Genomic DNA, 24,278 nt, shown 5'->3' with positions numbered 1-24,278 from the left:
ATGATTCCTTTGATAATTCAAGTGACATATCTCGGATGTAACAGACGTAATTTGGATTCCCTGTTGAACTCGATGCCTATTTGGATCAAATGGATTGTTTGCTGTAAATCAGAAACATCTCAAGTGGCACCCGCTCAAGTAGTGTCTACCATTTACCGTGAAGGTCTTCAGAATTGATTTTTATCTATTTTAAGCTGTTACTTCCTTGTTGCGTTTTCAAGAAACCTGCTGGAAATGGTTGGCAACAACAACGCAAACAGGTGAAAAGTATTTCTGGCTAAACCTTACTTTTTGTTACCAAACCTCATACACATATCCCTTACTTCAAGTGCCATGAAAATCTTCAATTTCCCCTCAATATTCGATTCGTCATTTCTCACTGAATGGCTCAAAAACTTTCATTTGATAGCTTATGTTTTATCAGTGGTTGTGTTTTTACTCCAATATCTAACACTTCCGTTTTATATTTATGTTAGCAGAGTCAATCGGGAACGAGATCAAAACGTGAAGCTTTTCTAGTCTTTTTAAATTGATAGTTGAATTTCAGACCAAGATATATCCAGTTATTAATCATACTTATGTTACAGTACTTTTATTTTATATATTATTTCTTCTTTTTCCAGTCGGTTTGGGTTTAAATGCGCTTATTTCCGAGAATTTAATAATCACCGTTATTGGTTGTTTCGGTATAATCGGTCTGTTGCTCAGCCATCAACTAATCAAAGTATTTCACATTTTGTTATTTATTCTGTCACTTCAAAGATTTCTGCTCTATTTTTTCCCAAAAACTGAAAAAATATTTGATGTGGAAAAGAGAACTTACAAAATGGCAATGTATTCCATTACCTTTTTTGTCATTTGCCAAGAAATATATCACTTGATAAGATCGTTTAGCATAGAGTATATCATTTTGGACTCTGCTTTCGAATCTCCGGTTGGTTTCTTGTTTTATTGCGGAGGGTAATGCAGCATGACTTTTTCAGAACATGCACCAAATCTTGATCAGTCTAGTGATAATTGCAGCCTTGTTACAAATACCGATATACATAAGCGTTCGAAAATTGGGTCATCTTGTATCGGCTCAACTTAACAAACCAAAATTATTTATATTCTGGCAAACTATTATCTTGGCATCTGGGGAACTGGTATGGGTTCTATTCTAGTTAAAATCATACTTGCAACACGCCGGGCCGATCTGAGAATTTTCACCGGCCCGGCCCGGCTCGGCTCGGGTCACAATACAAAAATTTGAAAATTTGAATTTTTTTGAAAATCTTCTTTGATTTTTTCACAAAAAGTCGAATTTTCTATCATGTTTTTACGTATCGATAAAACCTGGGCTTACATAGGATTTTTGACAATTTTTGATGAACATTTCAACAAACAAAATTAGATATTGAAAAGAATAATCCACTGAAAGGTTTCATAGAAATCGGTCCACTACAGAGGAATATTTGAAAGAACGTTTTGATTTTCGGGAAAAAATTAGGGTTCGAAAGGACGTCGAAGTGTTCTATATGTATATAGAGCCCTGGTATATACATATAATTTTCAGATAGCAATTGGATCATCAGCTTATCTTCCAACCAATTCAATGGTTTGAAATTTTCAATTTTTAGGTAAAACCAATTCAATTTTCAGCGTTACGAGTTGTTGTCAGTAACGAATTTAATTATAATTCCATTCATTGTTCAAGTGACTTATCTCGGATGCAACAAACGGAATTTAGATGCGTTGTTGGAATCACCGAGTCGGCTTTTATGTTGTGGATCAAGGAGGACGGCACAAGTGACACCACAGCTGGATGATGATTTGAGGTCAACCACTCGTCCAGTACCACCACAGAATTAAATAATCAATCTAGAAAATTGTGATCCCAGCAGCTGTCTATCTTGTACTATTTTGAACATTCCAAAATTTTTTTTTTTGATTTTTTGTTGTATTTTCTTAAAATTCTGAGTGAAAAGTCAGGTTTCACAAGTTTTTCCTTAAAAATACAAGTTTTACAGATGTCTGAAGTGTAAAACTCCATATTTTAGAACTACCAATTTTTGACAGCCCTGAAGATATGGGTAACAAGTCAAGAGAATTATAAACTATATTTTCGATACACCGGTAATGGAACATAAAATATGTGATTTCTCGAATTTTCGTGATTTTCGAAAATTTGAAAAAAAAACATAGTCATGAAATAAAGTTTAGTATAGTTTCTGTAAATATTTGAATCCTTCTGAACAACTTAGGTTATCTCAGATCAGAAAAATAGGAAATTTTTTGAAATAAGCTTTCACTACTTCAATCTCACCTACATCTTTTTCTCATTTTTTCTCTCTTTCTGTTCTTTATAAAATAAAAATGAATGCGTAAAACGGGAACATAAACCACTGACATAACACGTTAACCATAATAATGATATGAGGTGTTTCAGTTCGAGAAGTTAATTTCGATAAGTAGTTTTATTTTGAAAAATGGTGTCGTTGGCATCTTCATTTATTTGAACAGAATTGGAAATTAAAAAGGAGAGACTCACAAAATAAAAGGTTTCCTCAAACTAGCAATTGACTAGTCTTTGCTAAAAATATTTTTAAAAAGATACACTAGCACGTTTGATATCGTTTGGAAACCTCTTATAGATTTTGCTGAGAATTGAACTTTAAAGAGAAAATTGGCAACTGAAAAACATGATAAAATGGTGTTTGCGAATCTGGCATTTGTAATTTCTGAGCATGTTATTTAAGTTTAAGTGGTTTATTGCAAAATCAAATAATCGAATTCAGCGTTTTAGTTTTGATAGTTTAACATAATTAATTTCTTTGAAAACAAATATCAATAATTTAAATAGCCGGTGCCGGTGCTGCTTGAGTAGACGATACCGCATCTCTTATGAAATATGGTTGCACTTGGTTAATCTTACTTCTGAATAAATTTCTGATATTCAGATTTAACGAATCCAAGTTTTGCTTGGTACTTCCCAAATATACAACTTGAATAATTAGTGGGATCAACATTAAATCGATGTCAGTGAGGAGAACTTGATACTGAAAAATATCAATGAAAATATTATTGGTATGTTAAAACTTACATCGTGCTCAGGAAGATTACCACCATAATGCAAGTAAATTGGAAAGAGAAAGAACTGAAAACTGTTGAACATAAAAAGGAAGTAAAACCATTTCAAACTCACAATTTTTCCGATGCAGACAGCAATAGTCTGCCAGATAATGAACTTGTGAGGTTTATTCATTCGTGCTGACATCAAACTGCTCTGTTTTCTTACACTAATGAACATTGGTATGTATAAAAGAGCAGAGAGAATAAGAACAATCGAAATTATCTCGTGGAGATGCTGAAATCGGAATTGACTACAGCGGGTAAACATTACTCACCGGAAATCCAGAATTCTTGTTAAAGAAATAATAAATTTCCTGTACAAAAAACATTAAATATAACAAAAAAGTAATCACATTCGTAGTTATTCGAGCGACAGCTACTTTCTTTTCAGTTTCTGGATAGAAGTATATCAGAAATCGTTGAAGAGCCAAAAGGGATAAAATAGTGTGATATACTTTGATAGACTCCCAAACGGTCAAGTATAAAGAAAGGAGAACAGCCACAATCAGAAACGAGGTTAAAGGTCCCGGAGAAATGTTTCCAATTGGATTATGCTACAGATTAGCCAGGATCATAACAATTGCTGATGAATAAAACACAATAGACAATTTAAATATAACATTTGAAATAGGGTAGAGGGGTGTCTGAAAATTGTTAACACTTAAAGCGGCGCTGTTCCAGTTTCAAAGTCTGCTGGAAACTCGAACGTCCCAAAACACAGATAGATGCCCTTCAAAACATTTAAACATCCTTTGGGGTCCCAAAAATGTCCAATTCTACAATTTTGGGACCCCAAAAGACGTTTAAATGTTTTGAGAGACGCCTGACTGTGTTTTGGGACATTTGAGTTTTTAAAAGGCATCTAAACTGGAATAGAGCCTTTCAAGCCATCACTACCTCAATTTCACTTACATGTTTCTCTTTCTTTCCATTCTTGATAAAAATGAATGCATAAAACGGGAACAGAAACAACTGACATGAAAGAGTAATAACCGTAAGAATAAAAGGAGTTTTAGTCTGCCAAATACTATCCGTTGAGTCGGTTCCATTTGGGTAAAGGGTGCCGTTGATTGACATCTTTTTTTTATGCAGAAATGAAATATTGAAGCAAGTGGTTGAAAATAGGCGAGTGTTTGGTCTGACATTTGTAAGTTTTGAAGTATGTAATTTTGTGTTAAGTGGTTTCTTGCAAAATCAAATGATCGAATTGAGAGCTTTAGTATTAATAGTTCAACATTAATTTCATCAAAACAATTGTCAATAATTTAATTAGCCGGTGCCGGTGCTGCTTGAGTTGACGATACCGCATCTCTTATAAAATATGGTTGAATTTGGTTAGACTTTATTCTGAATAAATTTCTGATATTTAAACATAGCAAATCTAAATTTTGCTTGGTACTTCCCAAATATACAACTTGAATAATTAGTGGGATCAACATGAAATCAAAGTCAATGAGCAGACTTTGATACTGAAAAAGTTCAATGAAAATATTATTCTAAAATTCTAAAACTTACGTCAAGCTCTGGTAGGTTACAAGCATAATGCAGGTAAATTGGTTCGAGAAAGAACTGTAAAACTGTTGAACATAAAAAACATAACGAAACATATCGAACTCACAATTTTCCCGATACAAACAGCAATAGTCTGCCAGATAATGAACATATGAGGTTTATTCATTTGTGCTGACATTAAACTGCTCTGTTTTCTTACACTTATGAACATTGGTATATATAAAAGACCTGAGAGAATAAGAACAATGGAAAGTATCTCGTGGACACGCTGAAATTGGAATTGACTACAGCTGCTTCAACTAAACATTTCATATTAGCATTACTTACGGGCATACTTGTCAAATCACGGGCCGGCCCGTTTGAGCCCGGCCCGGGCCGGGCTGGGCCGGGCCGGGCCGGGCCCGCTGAAAATTTCAGGGCCCGGGCCGGCCCGCAGGGCCCGCAGCAAAAAATTATTTTTGAAAAATAGAATTGAAAGTCTTGGAAATTAAATTTTTTCTTCGGTTTATACTAAATCGAGGTCGGGGGATTCGATAAGACTACTTTCAGAAGCCTCCAGCAAGTTCTTGATCCTGATTCTGATCATCGGCTGATTATCACAGAGACTTTGAGAGGCTCAAAGTTTATAGAGACAAAATAACTTATTCTGACAATTTTCGTTTTCACTTGTTGTCATTTTATAATTTCTAATCAATAATATGTTTGCCATGAAGTAGTAAACGAAAAAACAATGGGAAAACGACGAAAATTTTTTTTTTCAATATTTTGACGGGCCGAACGGGCCGGGCCGGGCCAGCCCGGGCCGGGCCGGGCCGGGCCGGAAGATTTTTTTAGCGGGCCCGGCCCGGCCCGGCCCGGCCCGGCCCGTGACAAGTATGCTTACGGGAAATCCAGAGCTCTTGTAAATGAAAGCATAAAATTCATGCATAATGAATATTAGATATAACAGACAAGTGATCGCATTTGTAGTTATTCGACCGACAGCTACTTTTTTCTCAATGTCTGGATAAAAGTATATCAGAAATCGTTGAACAGCCAGAAGGGATAAAATGGTATGATATACTTTGATAGACTCCAAAACTGAGAAATACAAAGAGAAGAGAACAACTGCAATCAACATCAAGGAGTAAGGGGAAAATACCAGATAATCTTTTCCAACTAGGTGATGCCATAGATTAGCTAGGAGCATAGCAGTTGTTGATGAATAGTACACAATAGACATTTTGAATAATACATTTAGAATAGGATAGAGGGGTGTCTGAAAACTATTAAGACTATGAGCTTTTGCAACTTTAATCTCACTTACATTCTTCTCTCTCTTTCTGTTCTTCATAAAAATGAATGCATAAAACGGGAACAGGAACAACTGACACATAAAGATAACCACCATAGGGATATGAGGAGTTGTAGTCCGCCAAATACTTTTCGATGAGTCACTTTCGTTGGTGAAAAGGGTGCTCTTGATTGACATCTTTTTTTTTCTTCATAAATGAATATTTAAAGCAAGTGGTTGAAAATAGGCGAGTGTTTAACCTGACATTTGTAGTTTTCAAAGGATGTAATTTGGTGGAAAGTGGTTTCTAGCAAACTTAGATGATCGAATTGAGAGCTTTGATGCGGTATAAAGTGCGTGCATTGATATATGTCGATCGTCTGATTGCACACACAATGTAAGGAACGATAAGAGCAACTACAGACAATCCAAAACAGAAGCAGAACACTAATGAGAAGTAAAATATATAGCTGAGGTGTGGATAGAGGGGTGTCTGGAAATCAAAACTTGAAGTTTGTTGATAATTTTAAAAGGTTGCATCTTACTAACCTCCTCATCTCTTTTTCTATTCTTTCGAAGTACGTTTATATAAAACGGAAGTAACAAAAACTGCAGAAACAATAAACCGGCAATAAAAGTCGCTATACCAATAGAAAAACCGAAAAAAAAATCATTCTTATATATAAAACGCATGGGGAGTCTGTCCATCTGTCCCAATGTCCGCAAATTTTGAGAAATGAGAAAGAAATGCGGCCGGACCCAAAATCGAACTCGCGCTCTTTGCGCAGAGACCACCGCCTTACACAGGTAAAGCGCGATGGATCCATTATGGATGAAACGCGGATCGCGCGCGGATGCTGTGGGTAGGTCAGATGGATCCATTATGGATCCATATGGATCCACGCGCGGGCGGCATCCATTTAGCACCCACGCGCGATCCGTGGTTTCTTTGATTCGATTGGGTTCATACCACCACATATTGTGGCTGTTTCGCATACTAGAGACTTATTCTTTTGCTACTATAAGTTTCTTAAGGTGTGTATTGTGTTCTATCTATTGTTTTTTTTTCAAGTTCCGTTTTCCGTTTTCGTCCAACTCTGTTCGTCTACAAACTTTTCTCCGTTTCCACTCACTTTTCATCAAAAACAAATTATGGTTTGACTTTTATGTAATTTCAGTATACTATTCAATTTTTGTTTTTCAAATGCCAAAATAGTCTGTAGGTTTTTAAAATCAAGTTTACACAAAATGAGTTCAAGTAATACCCGGAAAGAAGAACACTTCTACAGAGTAAAAGTCCCGTTTTTGTCTTTTAGGAACGACTGAGACTTACCAAACTACCTTTTATTATGCACGCGCGATCCACGGAAATTCGAGGACGACCGACATCCTCCCTATCCATATTCCATCCGCGCGCGATCCGCGTTTTAAATGTGGATGCATTATGGATCCTATGTGGATCCATATTCGATATGGACGCATATGGACCCACAATGGATCCATCGCGCTTTACCTGTGTAGACAACTCGGCCACGCGGACACATTTCTGAGAAGGTGAACAAGTAAATTAGGAGATGCCAGCCGGATGAAGCGCCGAAGGCGCGGCAGCCAGGCTGGTTAGGAATAAAATAAATAAAAATGATCGGATCCACAAAGCATTTAGTTTAAAGTTGCTGCCTGATGAGTGTTTCAATACGAGGACATTTGAGAGGACGTAGTTGATGCTTGAATCGAGAGATTTTAAGTGCATACAGCGATATTGGCAAATCATTTGTCTGTTCAGCACACACTGTTCAGCTTTTTGCAGATCCTTATTGTTACCTCATCGGGAGAATACTTGTTGTTACATTTCATTTTATTATTATTTATTGTAAGTCTGTGAACCTTTCAGTGAGAAATGACGTATCGAATGTCGAGGAGAAGGAATTTCATGACACTAGAAGTAAGGGAAATATGTATCAGATTACAAAGAGTGAGGTTTAGCCAATACCACGTTTCACCTGTCTGCGTTGTTATTTCGGTACTTCCTTGAAATTTCCAACAGGTTTCTGGAAAACGCAACAAGGAAGTAACAGCTTAAAATAGATTAGAGAGAGTTTAAGAAAAAAATGATGTTGGAAAGTTCAACCATGTTTCTAGAAAAAAAGGAAGTGAAACATTATTGAAACTACCTTTAAAAAAATCCAAACTGTAGGAAGTGAACCGAAATTTAAAAAATTAATTCTGAAGTCCTTCTCGGTAAATGGTAGGAAATGCTTGAGAGGGTGTCACTCGAGATGTTCTTGATTTACAGCAAACAATCAATTTGATCCAAATAGGAATTGACTTAAATGGATTCAACAGGGAATCCAAATTCCGTCTGTTACATCCAAGATATGTCACTTGAATTATGAAAGGAATCATTATTATATCAATCAGAGACAGCGAAATGTATATCTCAAATTGCTTTTCACCATTTAAAATGAAAGCCATCAGTGCATATAACAGACATAGCTGAACATAAAAACTCAACTTTTAAAGTACTTACATGTTAAACCAACCATTTTTCCCACTCCCATAGCAAGTGTCTGCCAGAATATGAACATTTGTGGTTTATTGAATCTAGCTGATGCAAGATGTCCCAGTTTTCTAACACTTAGGTATATTGGAATATGTAGTATTGCCGCTGTGAACAATAAAAGTGCAAGAATTTGATGGATATTCTGGAATTAAAACTTTTGAGAATATAGCATCTGAGGATAACAAACCAACCGGAAAACTGAAATTAGTGACTCCTGAGCAAAACTGACAAATGTGTTGAAAAATAACTGAAAAATTAATAATAAACATAAGTCGCTTATAATGTTTGTTTGCTTTGTTGCAATAAGGTTCGGTTTCCGGGAAAAAGTAGATCAAGAATCTTTGAATAGCCACAAGAAATAACAAGATATGAAACACTTTGATTTGTTCATGAATAAAGAGCAAAAAAGGCAGTAGAAAATAGACTAAGAGTCCAACGACATAGGGAACTGCGTGTAGTACTGCAAACAGAATGATAACATCGATAATATAAACTACAGACAATCCAAAAAAGAAGTAGAACACCAATGAGAAGTAAAAGATATAGTTGAGGAGTGGGTAGAGAGGTGTCTGGAAATCAAAAGGTAAAGTTTGTTGAGAATTTTCTTTGTTCGATCTGTAATAACTAGGTATGCTACAAAGATTGCTGCTGACTAACCTTCTCGTCTCTTTTTTTATTCTTCCGGAATATGTTTATATAGTAAAGGTTCGCATATAAAAGGCGGAAATGTATTTGTAAACTCATTTATTGTAAGAACGCGTTAGTGTATTACATTCAGAGGTTGGGACTAGGAAGCGGGTGCAAAGCAAAGGGAAAGGTTAAAGTATAAAACTACAAAAGACTGCCAAGAATGAGCGTTTCCGCTCCTTATATAGGGAGAGACGAGAGAGTGAGAGAGTTTAGAGAAGAAGAGTTTGGCGCCATGGTGAACGGTTTGGCGGGTGAGAGGAAGTTGGCGGCGAGCGAGAGAGTACTGACGAGGAGACGCGAGGCGGTGAGGCGGTGAAAGTTTGCAGGTCTGATCGTGTGAATCGTTCGTATTGAAGGGAAGCGTAGTGAAGTGAAGTGCACACATTTGATAAAGAAGGAGATAACGCTAACGGTTTCATGAAAACCGTTACATCTCCCCCCTACATCTAGAAAATAGTCGTCCTCGACTAGTCAAATGTGTGCTCATCTTGACGTGATCCTGATCTTGTAGATGCATGACTTGGGTTCCGCGACTCCTTTCCGACTGAATCCTTTCCGGGTGGTCTCCTTCCTTCCATCCTGATCTCTATCCATATCCATCCTTCTTCTTCCATCTTTTCCTTGATCTTCTTTCCATCTCTTCTCTCTTCTCTCTTACGGGTAGTTGGGTGGGTAATTGAGTATGTGAGTTAACATGAATGCTTAGGGTATGAGTTGCTTGGGTCCTTACGGGTCTGACAATCTTGTGGGACTGCTTACGAAAATGTTCCTTAGGTTAGGTCTGGTGGGTGACAAGTGAAATGGGTACAGGTGTATAAAACGGGTGAGTGTGGGCTTGGCATAACATTGAAAATCTTACGAAAATTATTAGTTGGGAATGGGTAAAACATGCTCAAGATAATGGTCGACTACGGGGTGTCTCGAATCCAATGGCGGCTTTCTGTGCTTGTTCCGAAGCTAGTAGAATCCTTGACTTAACGATCGTATCCTCTCAAGGCGTTGTTCTCCGCTGACGTTGACAGTCTTCTCCAAGTTTGTATGACGGCGGAATGATTACTCATTTATCCTTGTCGTCTTCCTTCCGTTGAATCAAAAGGAGTGGGTGTGCCTGTCGAGATTGGAATCCGAGGTGTGGATCAGCTACTTGGCGTTGAAAATCAGTCGTTGAGCGATTGGCTTGGCCGATTGGTTGTTCTGGAATCAGCAATGTTATTCGAGAAGTGGTGAGGAGGACACATTTAATAACCGGGAAAATAACGAAACTGAAGGGTTCGTTACGCCTCCAACCTTATCGATGAGATTGCCGACCTCGGCAAGTTAAATGTGTACTCCGAACCGTTGAGGATTGCAAATACATATGACTCGAGTTAGTGTTGTTGAGAACTGATGTCCTTCGTGAATTAGCTACGTTTGTCTGAATGTTGATACACTTCTCCATTTGATGTTGTTGTTGATTCCTCCTTTCGACGGATTGAGAACATGAGTGTGGCGCTGGACGAACTCTGGTTGAGACCTTCTCCAAGAGTATCAATGAGTTGTAAACTTCTTGAATTGTATTCCGAACCGACAGGCTTGAATTCCACAGGGAAGTGATGGCTTTGAGTACCATCATGCTATTCGTGAACTAGCTAAGACTTCTAGTTGTGTGGGTTTGATTGAACTTGAGCTCGTACATGGAGTTGTAACCCAATCTGGTTGTTGATGTATTTCTTCATTTGGAGTTATTGCTGACGACTTCTATTCAACGAGCAGGAACATAAACCTAAGGTGTGAGAGAACTTTTGTTAGTATTCTAAAACATTTTTAAAACTGTCTGGGACACAAAAATAAGACTGATTATTACGGAAACTGGATAAAACTGGTTAGATTTAGTCTATTGATTTGGTCTAGAGCTTTGACTTTCATCAGAAACCTCTTGAAATCTGACGTGAGAGCTGCTTTCAGTAGTTCCTGGGACTTGCGTTTGGTGGCCAACGGATCTTGGACGTGAGTTCCTATTCCTTGACTGCTTGCTTGATCTGTTCTTAAATTGAACTGACTTGTTGTCTCGGTCTTCCTGAACTGGATCTGAGAATTGTTGAAATGAGCTGATTGCTCCAGCTAGGCTGACTGTGTTACAGAGTTTTGAAAACAATATCTGAGGAGATTTCATACTTCCCAAAAGTATGACGTCTTCACCAATCTGTAACCTAGCGTTTCTGAAATCAAACTGAACGGGTGGCATTCTTGAGAGTATATCAGTTCCAATGATGATTTCTACTCCATCAAATGGATCTGGCGTACATCTACTCACTGTGAAATGTGTCTTATGGCGGATTTTGTAAGACCCGATGGTATAAGTGACCATAGCTGTTCCTGAAATTTCAACTGAATTAAGTCCAAAACCTGCAGCATGAGTACTGAGTGGCTGGTCAAGTTGTGTTATACCCAAAACTTTACACATGTGCTTACTGCTGACTGTTATTTGAGCACCAGTATCAATGAGAGCTGTTGTTGCATAACCGTTTGCTCTAATAGGTACACTAGCTATGTATGGACACATGTGACTTGTAGAAGGTGATTGTCCAACTTCTGAAATATTTTGACCAGTGTTACCTGACTCGTGTACGATGCTGACGGAATGGTCTGCGTCGTTGAACTTGACTTGTTTCTGTGTTCTTCCTTCTTGCTTTTTCTTGAGCTTTGAGATCTGCGCATCTTTGAACTGAAGTTGTTCTTCTTTCAGTTTGATCTGCTGTTTAAGCTTCTCAATCATCTCGTTATCGTTTGAAGATTCAGATACTGACGAAGTTGATGCGGGAGTTGTCTTATGATTTGACTGGCTCTTGTGTTTCCGGTTGACTTGAACTCCTCGCCAACAATCAGAGGCATAGTGACCTTTACTCTTACAGTTGTGACAAGTTCCTTTGACTCTTCCGTTCTTGAGCGGACGCTCTGAAACTCGTTTTGAATGAACGGCAGTTACCTGCGGTAAGCTATCATTTGTCTGACTGGTGATGTTGACCGGCACGTCACTTTCTGCGTTGAGATCTGCTTCTATCTTCATAGCACGCAACAAAATGTCTTCTGGCTCTTTGAGTTCTTCTTTCATGATCTGTAACTTGATATCGAAACTTAAACCTCTGGTGAATGTTTCCACAATCAAGTGTTTTGCGAACTCATCGTTACTGTCACCGTAAGCAAGTCTTGCGAGTCGTACGATTCTTCTGTAGAACACTTCAACTGCTTCTCCAGCTACTCTTTTTGTTGACCGAAGTTGACTTTTAGCTGCTGAAACTTTATGCGAACTACTGAACCTGTGTCGAAGCGCGTCAATGACATCTTGAAATGAAGCATCTTCGTTCTTCTTAATGACTTCTTCTGCTTTGTCTCGAGCATCTTCAATCAAATAATTGAGCAAACACGTGAGATGCATCTCAGGCTTCATTGTTGTCAATGTAATACGATCTCGGAATGTTCTCTCGAAAACGTTGAAATCTTCGTCGATCTTTCCTGCGAATGACTGCAACGGGGGACCACTAGCAAACGAAATCATCAAGATTCTGGGACATTTCTGAAGCTTGGTGGCTGAAGCCGTTAAGAAAAATGCAGGTTTGTCAAGTGTATTACTAATCACCACACTGACGTTCTTCTGCGGAGGCGAACCAGTAAAACCAGCGGGCCCCACGGTGCAGAATCCGAAAGCGGGTGTTACCTGACTATGCCTTCTTGTAGCACAAAGCTGACGTAACGTTGAAATTCTCATCTCTGTGTCGTTGTCTTTAACTGCTTTCTGATATGTGGGTTCTGCTCTACATTTTGCCGAGTTGACTTGTTGTTGTCTCGTTACTGGTCTGCCTGTAAACTTTTAACCTGTTTTCTTTCCGTTTGTCTTGATCACTTGACTTCTTGCGGTTGTATGCTGACTTCTGGAAGTTTTTGATGTCTTCTGGCTCTGTTTGTTGACCAATTCCAATTTTGCGAACTTTGGATGTTCTTCCTTCTTCTTTGAGGACGTTGTTAGCGGTTCAGACGATTTCACATCGTTACCATTCACTGACATTGCTATCAATGCTAACTTTTGTTTGCGGACAACTCCTGTAACACTGCTGAAAGTGTGCGATAATACCCGAGTATCCTTTGTTGATTCCACGGTGTCTGTGGACGCGTATGTGCGCTTCTGTTCTGTTGAGACATTGTTCTTCTTCGCTTCTGCATCTGTGCTTGCTGATGTTTCATCTTCTGCCATCAACCGAATGACTGCTGCTAGCTGAGATATTGTTTCCAGACTGCTTTTCACGAATTGACTTCTTCCGACCATTTTCAAATCGTTTCTCATCAAAGCTTTGAACATGAGAGTCTTTTCTGAAACACTGAAACAGATCGACGTTCCTCCGATCAACATATGATCGTTCTCGCTCGTATCTGTCACTGTGGGAGTAGCTTCCCGACTACAAAACGCAATTGATGTTCCTCCAATCAACATATGATTGTTCACACACAATACTACGCATCGTTCTGCCTTTTCTGGACTACCAGACATTACCGCCGTTCCTCTAATCAACTTATGATTATTCTCGCACGAGTATCTGCTGATGTGAATTGCTTCTCGATTGCTAATCACGATTGATGTTCCTCTGATCAACTTATGATCATTCACACACAATGTGTACACGCGAATCGGTCCTTGACTTCTCACTTCTACTGCCTTAACTTCTGAAGAATCGCTTGCTTTTCTTGTCGCTGACTTGTCTTCTGTACATGTTGTATTGTTGTCAACTTCATTTCTTCTTTCTGCGAATATCACCGAACTTCTACGCTTATCACCGATGTTGCAAGTGCTTCTTAACTGAACGATTTTCTGAAACTCTGTTACACTGGGAACTGCTGATGCTTCAAAAGCCCAAAATTGCTTCTGGTTTTCACCACGACATAAGAATTGGTTCTCCGAAGAGATTGCGAGGGCTACATAACTTATACCTGACTGCAAAGGAAGGTTGCTAGAGGAAATCCGCGGAGGCGAGCCAGTAAAACCGGCGGGCCCCGCTGTGCAGAATCCTCTAGCTCCCTTAACTTCCAAAACAGCATTTTCCATCGTATCCGACACACGAAACATCGCCAAAGTGACCATCATCTGCACGATAACCTTCTGAACGTCACTCTTCTCCAAGCTTGAGTTGATACTTCTGTAAACCGTTTACGGTGTCACTGGCCACAGGCACGAAGCCGAGCCAAGTACAAATCGAAACAAAAATCGATAATTTTTGCATCATGACAGTGGATCCGACACACAGCCCGATCCCGCTGCCAAAAGAAGAGGTACGAAAAGAAAGAGTACACAACAAATTCTGATTAATCCTACAACCAATGACAACGCCTTTGCCTAACCTTACCCTGACCCAAAACCTAAACCTACTGAAAACCTACGCGCCTTCCTCATCCTAAAGTGCACTTTTAAGAAAAGGGGCGGGAGGGAACTAACGAAACAATGAAATGAGAACAAAAACGTTTATATGCGAACGGGGATTTTTTAGTTAAAGGAGGAAAAATACGGGCGAAAAGCGCGCAAATTCCTACTCTAAAACTATACTCGCTGCTACCAGTAAAGGTTCGCATATAAAAGGCGGAAATGTATTTGTAAACTCATTTATTGTAAGAACGCGTTAGTGTATTACATTCAGAGGTTGGGACTAGGAAGCGGGTGCAAAGCAAAGGGAAAGGTTAAAGTATAAAACTACAAAAGACTGCCAAGAATGAGCGTTTCCGCTCCTTATATAGGGAGAGACGAGAGAGTGAGAGAGTTTAGAGAAGAAGAGTTTGGCGCCATGGTGAACGGTTTGGCGGGTGAGAGGAAGTTGGCGGCGAGCGAGAAAGTACTGACGAGGAGACGCGAGGCGGTGAGGCGGTGAAAGTTTGCAGGTCTGATCGTGTGAATCGTTCGTATTGAAGGGAAGCGTAGTGAAGTGAAGTGCACACATTTGATAAAGAAGGAGATAACGCTAACGGTTTCATGAAAACCGTTACAATATAAAACGGAAGTATCAAAAACTGTAAAAACAATGAACCGGCAGTAAATGCCAATATACCAACAATAAAACCGAAAACTAATTTAGGAATACCATCAAACAAAGGGTTATCAGAACTCATGTTAACAGATTCCATGGTTCAACAAATGAGATTCAGCTGAATCTTGCCACAAGAAACTAATACGAAACTTTATATTGTAAGTTTCACCTGTTTCAAGATTTGTTTGGTAATGTTCATAGTACATATTTCATTTGGCTCCGCCCACTGTTCAAAACCCAGACAACAACTGCTATGTTCCTTTAAGTCTTTTTCCTGCTGATCAAATCGTGTTTTCCGCTTCCAGACCATTTTGTACAAATTAGATGTGCTTTTACTCGTTGTTTTTAAAAATGTTTCAAAATTCGGGAAAAAAAGTTTGAAAATGATTAGTGGAATTCTTTTTGTGGTTCAACATTTTGTGAGACTTGGGGGGGGGGGAGGGGGAATATTGTGACATAAGCAATTGTGAATAAGACAAGAATTAAATCAAAGACATATTATGATAGATTTAGAGGTGGATGGACATCTTGTTTAGAAGAGAGTTACGGGCAAAAAATGCATTGGATTTTAAATTTTTGATGAAAAAGAAAACATTGAAATCATGACGAATTTTTGGTATCTATTCGTTGATGCGGTGGAGGTGGAACTAATCGAATTCTTCTTCTTATTCCCTTTAATCGTTTTGATAAAAGGCAAAAAGACACTGCAAATCTGAGAGCTCGGTCGTTCTGTTGACGAGTTGGAGCGGTTGGGTTTTCTGCAAAAAAAATTAAAATTTGGGTAATTACAGTTAATTTTCGATTTAAAACAATGCAAAATGATGCAAAAGGATTTGAATTTCATTTTCAAATTTCACCTGCCTTTCACCTGTTTTCTACGTTTTAGTTTTTACTTCCTTCTGCACTTTTCTCCAAATCCAAAGTAAACCAAAATATCAAAAACTCAATTCTGAATACCTTCTCGGTAAATAGTAGGCAATTCTTGAGCGGGTGCCACTCGAGATGTTCTTGATTTACAGCAAACAATCAATTTGATCCAAATAGGCATTGACTTAAATGGATTCAACAAGGAATCCAAATTCCGTCTGTTACATCCAAGATATGTCACTTGAATTATGAAAGGAATCATTATTATATCGCCCAAAGACAGCAAATAGTACATCTGAAAATTAACCAACAACTCTCAACCTGAAAGTGATGCCTACCCATTTTTCTTGATAGTGTTTCTCTATCAAGAGAATCAACAGTGCGGATACCAGACATAGCTGAAAATGAAATCTCATCTTTAAAAGTAATTATGGTAAACCAACCATTTTTCCCACTCCCATAGCAAGTGTCTGCCAGAATATGAATATTTGTGGTTTATTGAGTCTAGCTGATGCAAGATGTCCCAGTTTTCTAACACTTAGGTATATTGGAATATGTAGTATTGCTGCTGTGAACAATAAAGCGTAAGGAATTGGTGGAAATTCTGGAATTAAAACTTTTGAGAATTTAACATCTGAGGATAACAACCAACCGGAAAACTGAATTTCCTGTCATCTGAATATTTAATATACTGATAAATGTCTTGAACCACAACTAAAAAATTAATAAAAACCATAAAGCTCTTGAAATATTTGTTTGCTTTGTTGCAATAAGACTCGGTTTCAGGGAAAAAGTAGATCAAGAATCGTTGAATAGCCACAAGAAATAACAAAAGATGAAACACTTTGATTTGTTCATGAATAAAGAGCAAACTCAACTGTAGCAATAATACGAATACAAAATTGATAATGTGAATATCCAAGCTTGTGTCCAGTACTTCATCTATTTTGAAAATTTATGCTGACTCCTTATTCAAAAAGTGATTTTTTCAGCTGCAATCTCTGCAACAAGATATTCACTTACAAGGGAAGTCTTTGGAGACGCCGCTTTCAACAGACCTATAAATCAGGAGCAAGAGGATGGTGAGGTAGTTTCGACTACGAGGAGTCCATTTCTGCACTCAAAACCTGTTAAATGTGTCTGTAAGCCGAGTTATGAGCTCTCAAACTTTTCATATGGTCAAGCTTTTTCAAATAGAGCTCCGATAAATAGTACACGCAAATATCTTCTTATTATTAAACGTACGAGCACAGGTGAAACGGTGGGAAAAAGATTTGGAACCGCACGGTGGCTTATATGCGGCTTATTTGGAATTCCATATGAAAAAGCTTGACCATATGAAAAGTTTGAGAGTTTATAACTCGGCTCGCAGACACATTTAGCAGGTTCTGACTTCAGAAATGGACTCCACGTAGTCGAAAATACTTTTGATCAAATTTAAAGGTCGTTTCAAAGCGGTGTCTCCAAAGACTCCACAATCAAAATATTCGGTTTATTTTTACTAACATAGAATGAAGAGGTAAATTCTATTTTATAGCAAATTTTGCAGTGATTCCGAATTTGTGTTCCGTTTTTAAAGAGTCCGTCTGTGAAAAAAGTTATTCCGGTTTTTAGTGCATTTTCACGCGTTTCAAAATTGACTCCAACGATTATTTATTTTTTCCATTTGCACCATTTAGCACCAAGAGCTCACGAAAAACTTGAATAACTTTTTTCACAGACGGACTCTGCAAAAACAAAACACAGATGGGACGCCAGTAATTTTTGAAATCAACAACCTTTCATTTAAATTCCGTTTGTTGCAACCTAGATAAGTCGGGCCGGCCCGTTTGAGCCCGGCCCGGGCCGGGCCGGGCCCGCTAAAAATTTCAGGGCCCGGGCCGGCCCGCAGGGCCCGGGCCGGCCCGCAGGGCCCGGGCCGGCTTGCAGGGCCCGCAGCAAAAAATTATTTTTGAAAACTAGAATTGAAAGTCTTGGAAATTAAATGTTATCTTCGGTTTATACTAAATCGAGGCCGGGGGATTCGATAAGACTACTTTCAGAAGCCTCCAGCAAGTTCTTGATCCTGATTCTGATCATCGGCTGATTATCACAGAGACTTTGAGAGGCTCAAAGTTTATAGTGACAAAATAACTTATTCTGACAATTTCCGTTTTCACTTGTTGTCTTTTTATAATTTCTAATCAATAATATGTTTGCCATGAAGTAGTAAACGAAAAAACAATGGGAAAACGACGAACATTTTTTTTTCAATATTTTGACGGGCCGAACGGGCCGGGCCGGGCCGAATTTTTTAGCATTTTTTTAGCGGGCCCGGCCCGGCCCGGCCCGGCCCGTGACAAGTATGGCCCCAGTCAATAGAGTCGAAATAGGCTTCGGATGCCCCAATGCCTGCGTTTTTGAAGTCCCACACTTCAATTTTGGGCAAAGGTATGCTGTGGAGGAGATCAAAGTCAAATTCTATCCTAAGATGATCACTTCCGCCTATTGGCGCAAGAGTCTGTATACTACTTATTGCTGTGTTCGAGAATGCGACGTCAAGTATGTTGTCTTTTCTTGTTGGTTGTGATATGAATTGCTTTAGATTATTTGTGATGCAGCACTCAATCAACAGTTTTCCTAGAAGGGTATCGGAAAGGGGCGTTGGCTCATTCCATTTAATTTTGTTGATGTTAAATTTTGTTGATGTTTGTTGTTTTGTTGATGTTCCATGATCAATCGATATTGGGAGATTATCAGGGAGGACGTGTCACAGTTACAAAGTTGATTATTTTTAACTAAAAACTGCAAGTGTCGTATTCTTTATGGTCAATATTGTGTGGTAAACAAACCATTTTACCCATTACCATGGCGAGTGTCTGCCAGAATATGAATATTTGTGGTTTATTGAGTCTAGCTGATGCAAGATGTCCCAGTTTTCTTACACTGACATATATTGGAATATGTAGTATTGCCGCTGTGAACAATAAAAGTGTAAGGAATTGATAAAGATTCTGGAATTGAAGCAGTTGAGAATGTAACATCTGAGGATAACAAACCAACCGGAAAACTAAAATTAGTGACACCGTTATATTTATTTAAATGATAAATTTCTTGAAACACGATTGAACAGTTAATAAAAACCATAAGTCCCTTGAAATGTTTGTTTGCTCTGTTGCAATAAGACTCGGTTTCAGGGAAAAAGTAGATCAAGAATCTTTGAACAGCCACAAGAAATAACAAGAGATGAAACACTTTGATTTGTTCATGAATAAAGAAGAAACTCAACACTGATACACAAAATATGATAACCCATACATGGTTTGTTTTTAGTACTACAAATATTATGAGTGTAGCGATAAAACAGACTATAAAACTTCCTAAAAGGATGCAGAACACTAATAAGGAATGAAAGATATAGTTGAGCAGTGGGTAGAGGGGTGTCTGGAAATCAACATGTTAATAAGTATTTCGTAAATTTTGTGAAAATTTTTTCTGTTCAATAATCTATCTAGATACGCTAGAACGATTGCACCATACTAACCTTCTCATCTCTTTTTTTATTCTTCCGGAATACATTTATATAAAACGGAAGTAACAAATACTGTAAAAACAATGAACCGATAATAAAAACCATTAAACGTTCCCAAAAACTATCAAATGGATATTTCAAAAGAGGAATCACATCAAACACAATGAGTGGGTCGGAACTCAGGTAAAAAACTTTCATGATTCAAGAAATGAAATTCAACTGAATCTTGCCACAAGAAACTAATTCAAAACTTTATATTGTTAGTTTCACCTGTTTCAAGATTTCTGAAAATGTTTTTTTTTCCGCTTCATTCAGCTGCAATCTTATTTGAATACAAAATATTCACATAGATCGGATCCACTATTAAAAATAATAAGCCAGAAGGTGAACTATCAAATATAAGTAAGATGAAAAGTACAATAACATAAGTATGACTAATAACTGGATATATCTTGGTCTGAAACTCAACTCTCAATTTGAAAAGACTGGAAAGTCTTTACGTTTTGATCTCGTTCCCGATTGACTCTGCCAACATAAATATAAAACGGAAGTGTGAGATATTGGAGTAAAAACAGAACTGGTAATAAATAAAAAACACGCGTATGTATGTTTTTGAACCTTTCTGTGAGAAATGACATATCGAATGCCGAGGAGATATTGGCGATATTCATGACACTGGAAGTAAGGGAATCATGTATCAGGTTTGGTAACAAAGAGTAAGGTTTACCCAAAAATACGTTTCACCTGTCTGCGGTGTTGTTTCAGCCTTTTCTTGAGATTTCTAGCAGGTTTCTGGAAAACGAAACAAGGAAGTAACAGCTTAAAATAAATTGAAGAGAGGTTGAAAAAAATTGGTTTTATTGAGACACTAACTTTTAAACAATCAAAACTGCAGGAAGTAAACCAAAACATCAAAAAAATCAGTTCTGAAGACTTTCGCGGTAAATGGTAGACACTACTTGAGCGGGTGCCACTTGAGATGTTTCTGATTTACAGCAAATAATCCATTTGATCCAAATAAGCATCGAATTCAACAGGGAATCCAAATTACGTCTGTTACATCCTAGATATGTCACTTGAATGATGAAAGGAATCATTATTATATCGCCCAGGGACAGAAAAAAGTACAACTGAAAACTATCCATCAAATCTCAAACTGAAAGTGACACCCACCTGATCTTCTTGATAAATCCCAATTTGAGACAACAGTCCGAGTATCAAACCTAGCTGAAAAGAAATAATCTTCAAAGCGTATTTTGTAAACCAACTAGTTTTCCCACTGCGATAGCGAGTGTCTGCCAGAATATGAATATTTGTGGTTTACTGAGTCTAGCTGATGCAAGTTGTCCCAGTTTTCTAACACTTAAGTATATTGGAATGTGTAGTATTGCTGCTGTGAACAATAAAAGTGCAAGGATATGATATAAATTCTGGAATTAAAACTTTGGAGAATAGAAAATTTGAGGATAACAAACCAACCGGAAAACTGAAACTACTGAGTGCTGAATGTGTTAAAAATTGATAAATGTCTTGAACCACAACTAAAAAATTAATAAAATACATAAGTCCCTTAAAATGTTTGTTCGCTCTGTTGCAATAAGACTCGGTTTCAGGGAAAAAGTAGATCAAGAATCTTTGTACAGCCACAAGAAATAACAAGAGATGAAACACTTTGATTTGTTCACGCATAAAGAAAAATAAAGGAAATATTGGCAAGAATATGAATGCAACGACATAGGGAAATGTGTGTGTTACTGCAAACACAATGATAGTAGCAATAACAATAAGTATAGACAATCCAAAAAAGAAGTAGAATACCAATGAGAAGTAAAAGATATAGCTGAGGAGTGGATAGAGTGGTGTCTGGAAATCAAAACTTGAAGTTTTTTGATAATTTTCTTTGTTCAATAATCTATCTAGATACGCTGAAAGATTGCACCATACTAACCTTCTCATCTCTTTCTTTATTCTTCCGGAATACATTAATATAAAACGGAAGTATCAAAAACTGTAAAAATAATACACCGAGAAAAACATCCAATACACCATATTGATATGAACCTATCGAAATAGGAATACCATCAAATATAGGGTCGTCTGAACCCCATTTAACAGATTTCATGATTCAACAAATGAGATTCAGCTGAATCTTGCCACAAGAAACTAATTCGAAACTTTATATTGTAAGTTTCACCTGTTTCAAGATTTGTTTGGTAATGTTCATAGTACATATTTCATTATTCTCCGCCTACCTGAAACCAGGAAAGTGCAAAAAAAGTAAATTAAACATTGATAAACCCTTCGGAGATATGAATTGTACGTTCATTCTGAGTTTACGTTTTCATGTATCATTTCTCCGTCAGGGAGACACAATTTTTGTAAATTTTGAACTTACCTAAAATTTGGAGTGCTGTGAGTAGTGTTCGGTCAAAAATCTCGGGGCGGAGCCAAAAAAAAGGACCAGTGTGTTTTTAGTTGTCTGAGTACCCACTAAAATACTTTATTATGTACAGTGAGTTCCAGATCGGTGCTTGAGATCAGATCCACAATAAAAATATTCGATTTTTTGAAAAAAAAACTATTTCCTCTTCTCTGAGGTGATTTTTGAAATTTAAAAAGGATTTTGAACTCTTCATAACACCGATATACGTTTCAACGTCAGTAATGTTCAACTGTAAATTCAACGACCTGCTGAACGGTGGTACTATATGTGTAGGCTTATCGCATACACTTTTGCGAAAAAGAAGTTGAACATGTGGCCGATTTATTAGTGGAATTATTTTTGTGGTTCAACATTTTGTGAGACGGAATATATTGTGACATCAAAAGTAGGCATTTGTGAATAAGACAATAATTAAATTAAAGCAATATTATGATGATGTGGACATATTGTTTAGAAGAGAGAGAGGGGGAAGTTACGGGCAAAAAATGCATTGGAGTTTAAATTTTGTGACAAAATATTTAAAATCATGACGAATTTTTGGTATTATTATTCGTTGATGGGCCAGTGGTGGAACTAATCGAATTCTTCTTCTTATTTCCTTTAATCGTTTTGATAAAAGGCAAAAAAACACTGCAGATTTGAGAGCTCGGTCGTTCTGTCGACGAGTTGGAGCGGTTGGGTTTTCTGCAAAAATTTGGAAAATTAGTTTCAAATTTCAATGAATTTTCAGTTAAAAATTAAACAAAAAATAAGTTTTTCACTGCAAATTTGAATTCTAGGGAACTTACGATGTCTCATCATCCTGCTGCTCCTGACGTCTCTCGATTCTCTCCAATTCCTCGAAATCGATATTCTCTATCCTCGTCGGTGACACCAATGAGTATGTGGATCGGTAGAAGGATTTGTCTGGAATTTCTTAAATTTTTTGGTTCAAAAACACTTGTTTTGAGTTGAATTTACCTTGGATATTGAGTTTTGAGAGTTCTGAATTGAGATTCTTATGGGCTTCGAGTGGGGATGGAGATGAGATCTCTTGTTCGATCTTGTGGGCGAATGAGCGGAGGAAGAGCTCTTCCCAAAGCTTGTTTGGCTGGAATTTTTGATTTTTAATGCATTTTTTAAGAGAAAATCATCTAAATAGTTGAATTCTAAAGCTTGAGACATCTCTGGGAGATACTCGTAAATTACGTCAGAACCATGTCTTGATTACACTCATTCACTCCCCTGACCTCCTAATTAATGCCGATAGTTACTCATGTTAATTACCTCATCCGTTCCCTCCTCTGTCAATTTTCGTCCATCCTTTAGATATTTTGGTTTCGAACTCTTTTTCTTGAGTTGCCCAGTGAACAATGGGCGCCACGATGGAGTGCGCTTTGTTGAGTTGTGGCGGCTGGCTGGAATTTTTGGAATTTTCAGGATAAGTGGGAAATTTCGCGTTGGTGGTTCAAAAGTTAGGTACTGTAGGTCGGGAATGTTCTAGATTTCCAGAATATTTGTACTCACCATTAGCCGACTCACTGTCTCCTCTTTTGCGGACCGATGTGTCACGGCTCAAAAGATTTGGAGCAGTTGCGTAGTAGTCGAGTGGAGTGTCGCATTGAACATTGACCATTCCAATCATTGTGAGATTTGTTGTGGTGGCTGGGAGCTGGGAGTGCGGGGGCGGAGCTGCAAAATGGAAATTTTTAGAAAGTTCAAGAAAAAATAAGAACAACGAAAGAAAATGAGGGAAAATGAGCGAAAATGTGTGCTTTGGAAGTACCAACTACCAGCTACTGCCTAATTTTTTCTACAAAACAGAATTTTTTGAATTTCACATATTTTATAGTTTAAGACCTGCCCCCTTCTTTGAAATGCAGTAGGTGTCAAACATATCACGTTTATAGTTCTTGAACTATGCACCATTAAAAGTATTACTAACACATCAATTTTCAGAAAAATTCAAGCACAGGCTGAGCAGCGACTCGTGTGGATACTGAAAAAGTTAAACGAATAGTTGTTGTCAGAATCTTCTAGAGCGTTCAGGATACTGTAAGGATCATAAAACAAGTAAAAAATATTTTGACTGAACAGCAACTTATCACATAATCAAGTGGATACTGAGTTAAATGAAAAGTTGTCAGAAGTTTCTAGACTGTTCCGGATACTGTAAGGATCATGAAACAAGGAAAAGAAAAATAGTTTGATTTTAATTCCTGGCATCATGCCAAAAACAGAAAAAAACATAAAATCAGGAACAAAAATATTTGCCGACCCACCCAACA

At 37.8% G+C, this 24,278-nt stretch overlaps 4 protein-coding genes across 4 annotated transcripts; 1 reads left to right on the top strand and 3 right to left on the bottom strand.

Annotated features, from left to right (window-relative positions):
- Positions 1-1,851, top strand: GCK72_008045 (uncharacterized protein; the record flags this gene model as incomplete). Its single annotated transcript, XM_053726612.1, has 4 exons — positions 1-138; positions 195-260; positions 1,556-1,597; positions 1,642-1,851. The coding sequence occupies 4 exons, from the start codon at positions 1-3 to the stop codon at positions 1,849-1,851; spliced, it is 456 nt and encodes a 151-aa protein (XP_053590806.1).
- A 983-nt stretch (positions 1,852-2,834) lies between these two features.
- GCK72_008044 (uncharacterized protein) lies at positions 2,835-4,188 on the bottom strand (the record flags this gene model as incomplete). Its single annotated transcript, XM_053726611.1, has 4 exons — positions 2,835-3,038; positions 3,083-3,136; positions 3,185-3,346; positions 4,024-4,188. 4 exons carry the CDS (start codon positions 4,186-4,188, stop codon positions 2,835-2,837), a joined length of 585 nt encoding a protein of 194 aa, XP_053590805.1.
- Positions 4,189-4,376: 188 nt separating this feature from the next.
- On the bottom strand, positions 4,377-4,801 carry GCK72_008043 (uncharacterized protein; the record flags this gene model as incomplete). Its single annotated transcript, XM_053726610.1, has 3 exons — positions 4,377-4,580; positions 4,627-4,680; positions 4,730-4,801. 3 exons carry the CDS (start codon positions 4,799-4,801, stop codon positions 4,377-4,379), a joined length of 330 nt encoding a protein of 109 aa, XP_053590804.1.
- A 17,734-nt stretch (positions 4,802-22,535) lies between these two features.
- GCK72_008042 (uncharacterized protein) lies at positions 22,536-23,635 on the bottom strand (the record flags this gene model as incomplete). The annotated part of the gene is made up of 5 exons (XM_003105741.2): positions 22,536-22,695; positions 22,800-22,917; positions 22,972-23,101; positions 23,278-23,408; positions 23,518-23,635. 5 exons carry the CDS (start codon positions 23,633-23,635, stop codon positions 22,536-22,538), a joined length of 657 nt encoding a protein of 218 aa, XP_003105789.2.
- Positions 23,636-24,278: the final 643 nt, after the last annotated feature.

This window comes from Caenorhabditis remanei, chromosome II (genome assembly GCF_010183535.1).
Source record: "Caenorhabditis remanei strain PX506 chromosome II, whole genome shotgun sequence".
NCBI lineage: Eukaryota > Metazoa > Nematoda > Chromadorea > Rhabditida > Rhabditidae > Caenorhabditis > Caenorhabditis remanei.
The sequence above is the reverse complement of the archived record's forward strand: the minus strand, read 5'-3'. Positions and strand labels throughout refer to the sequence as shown.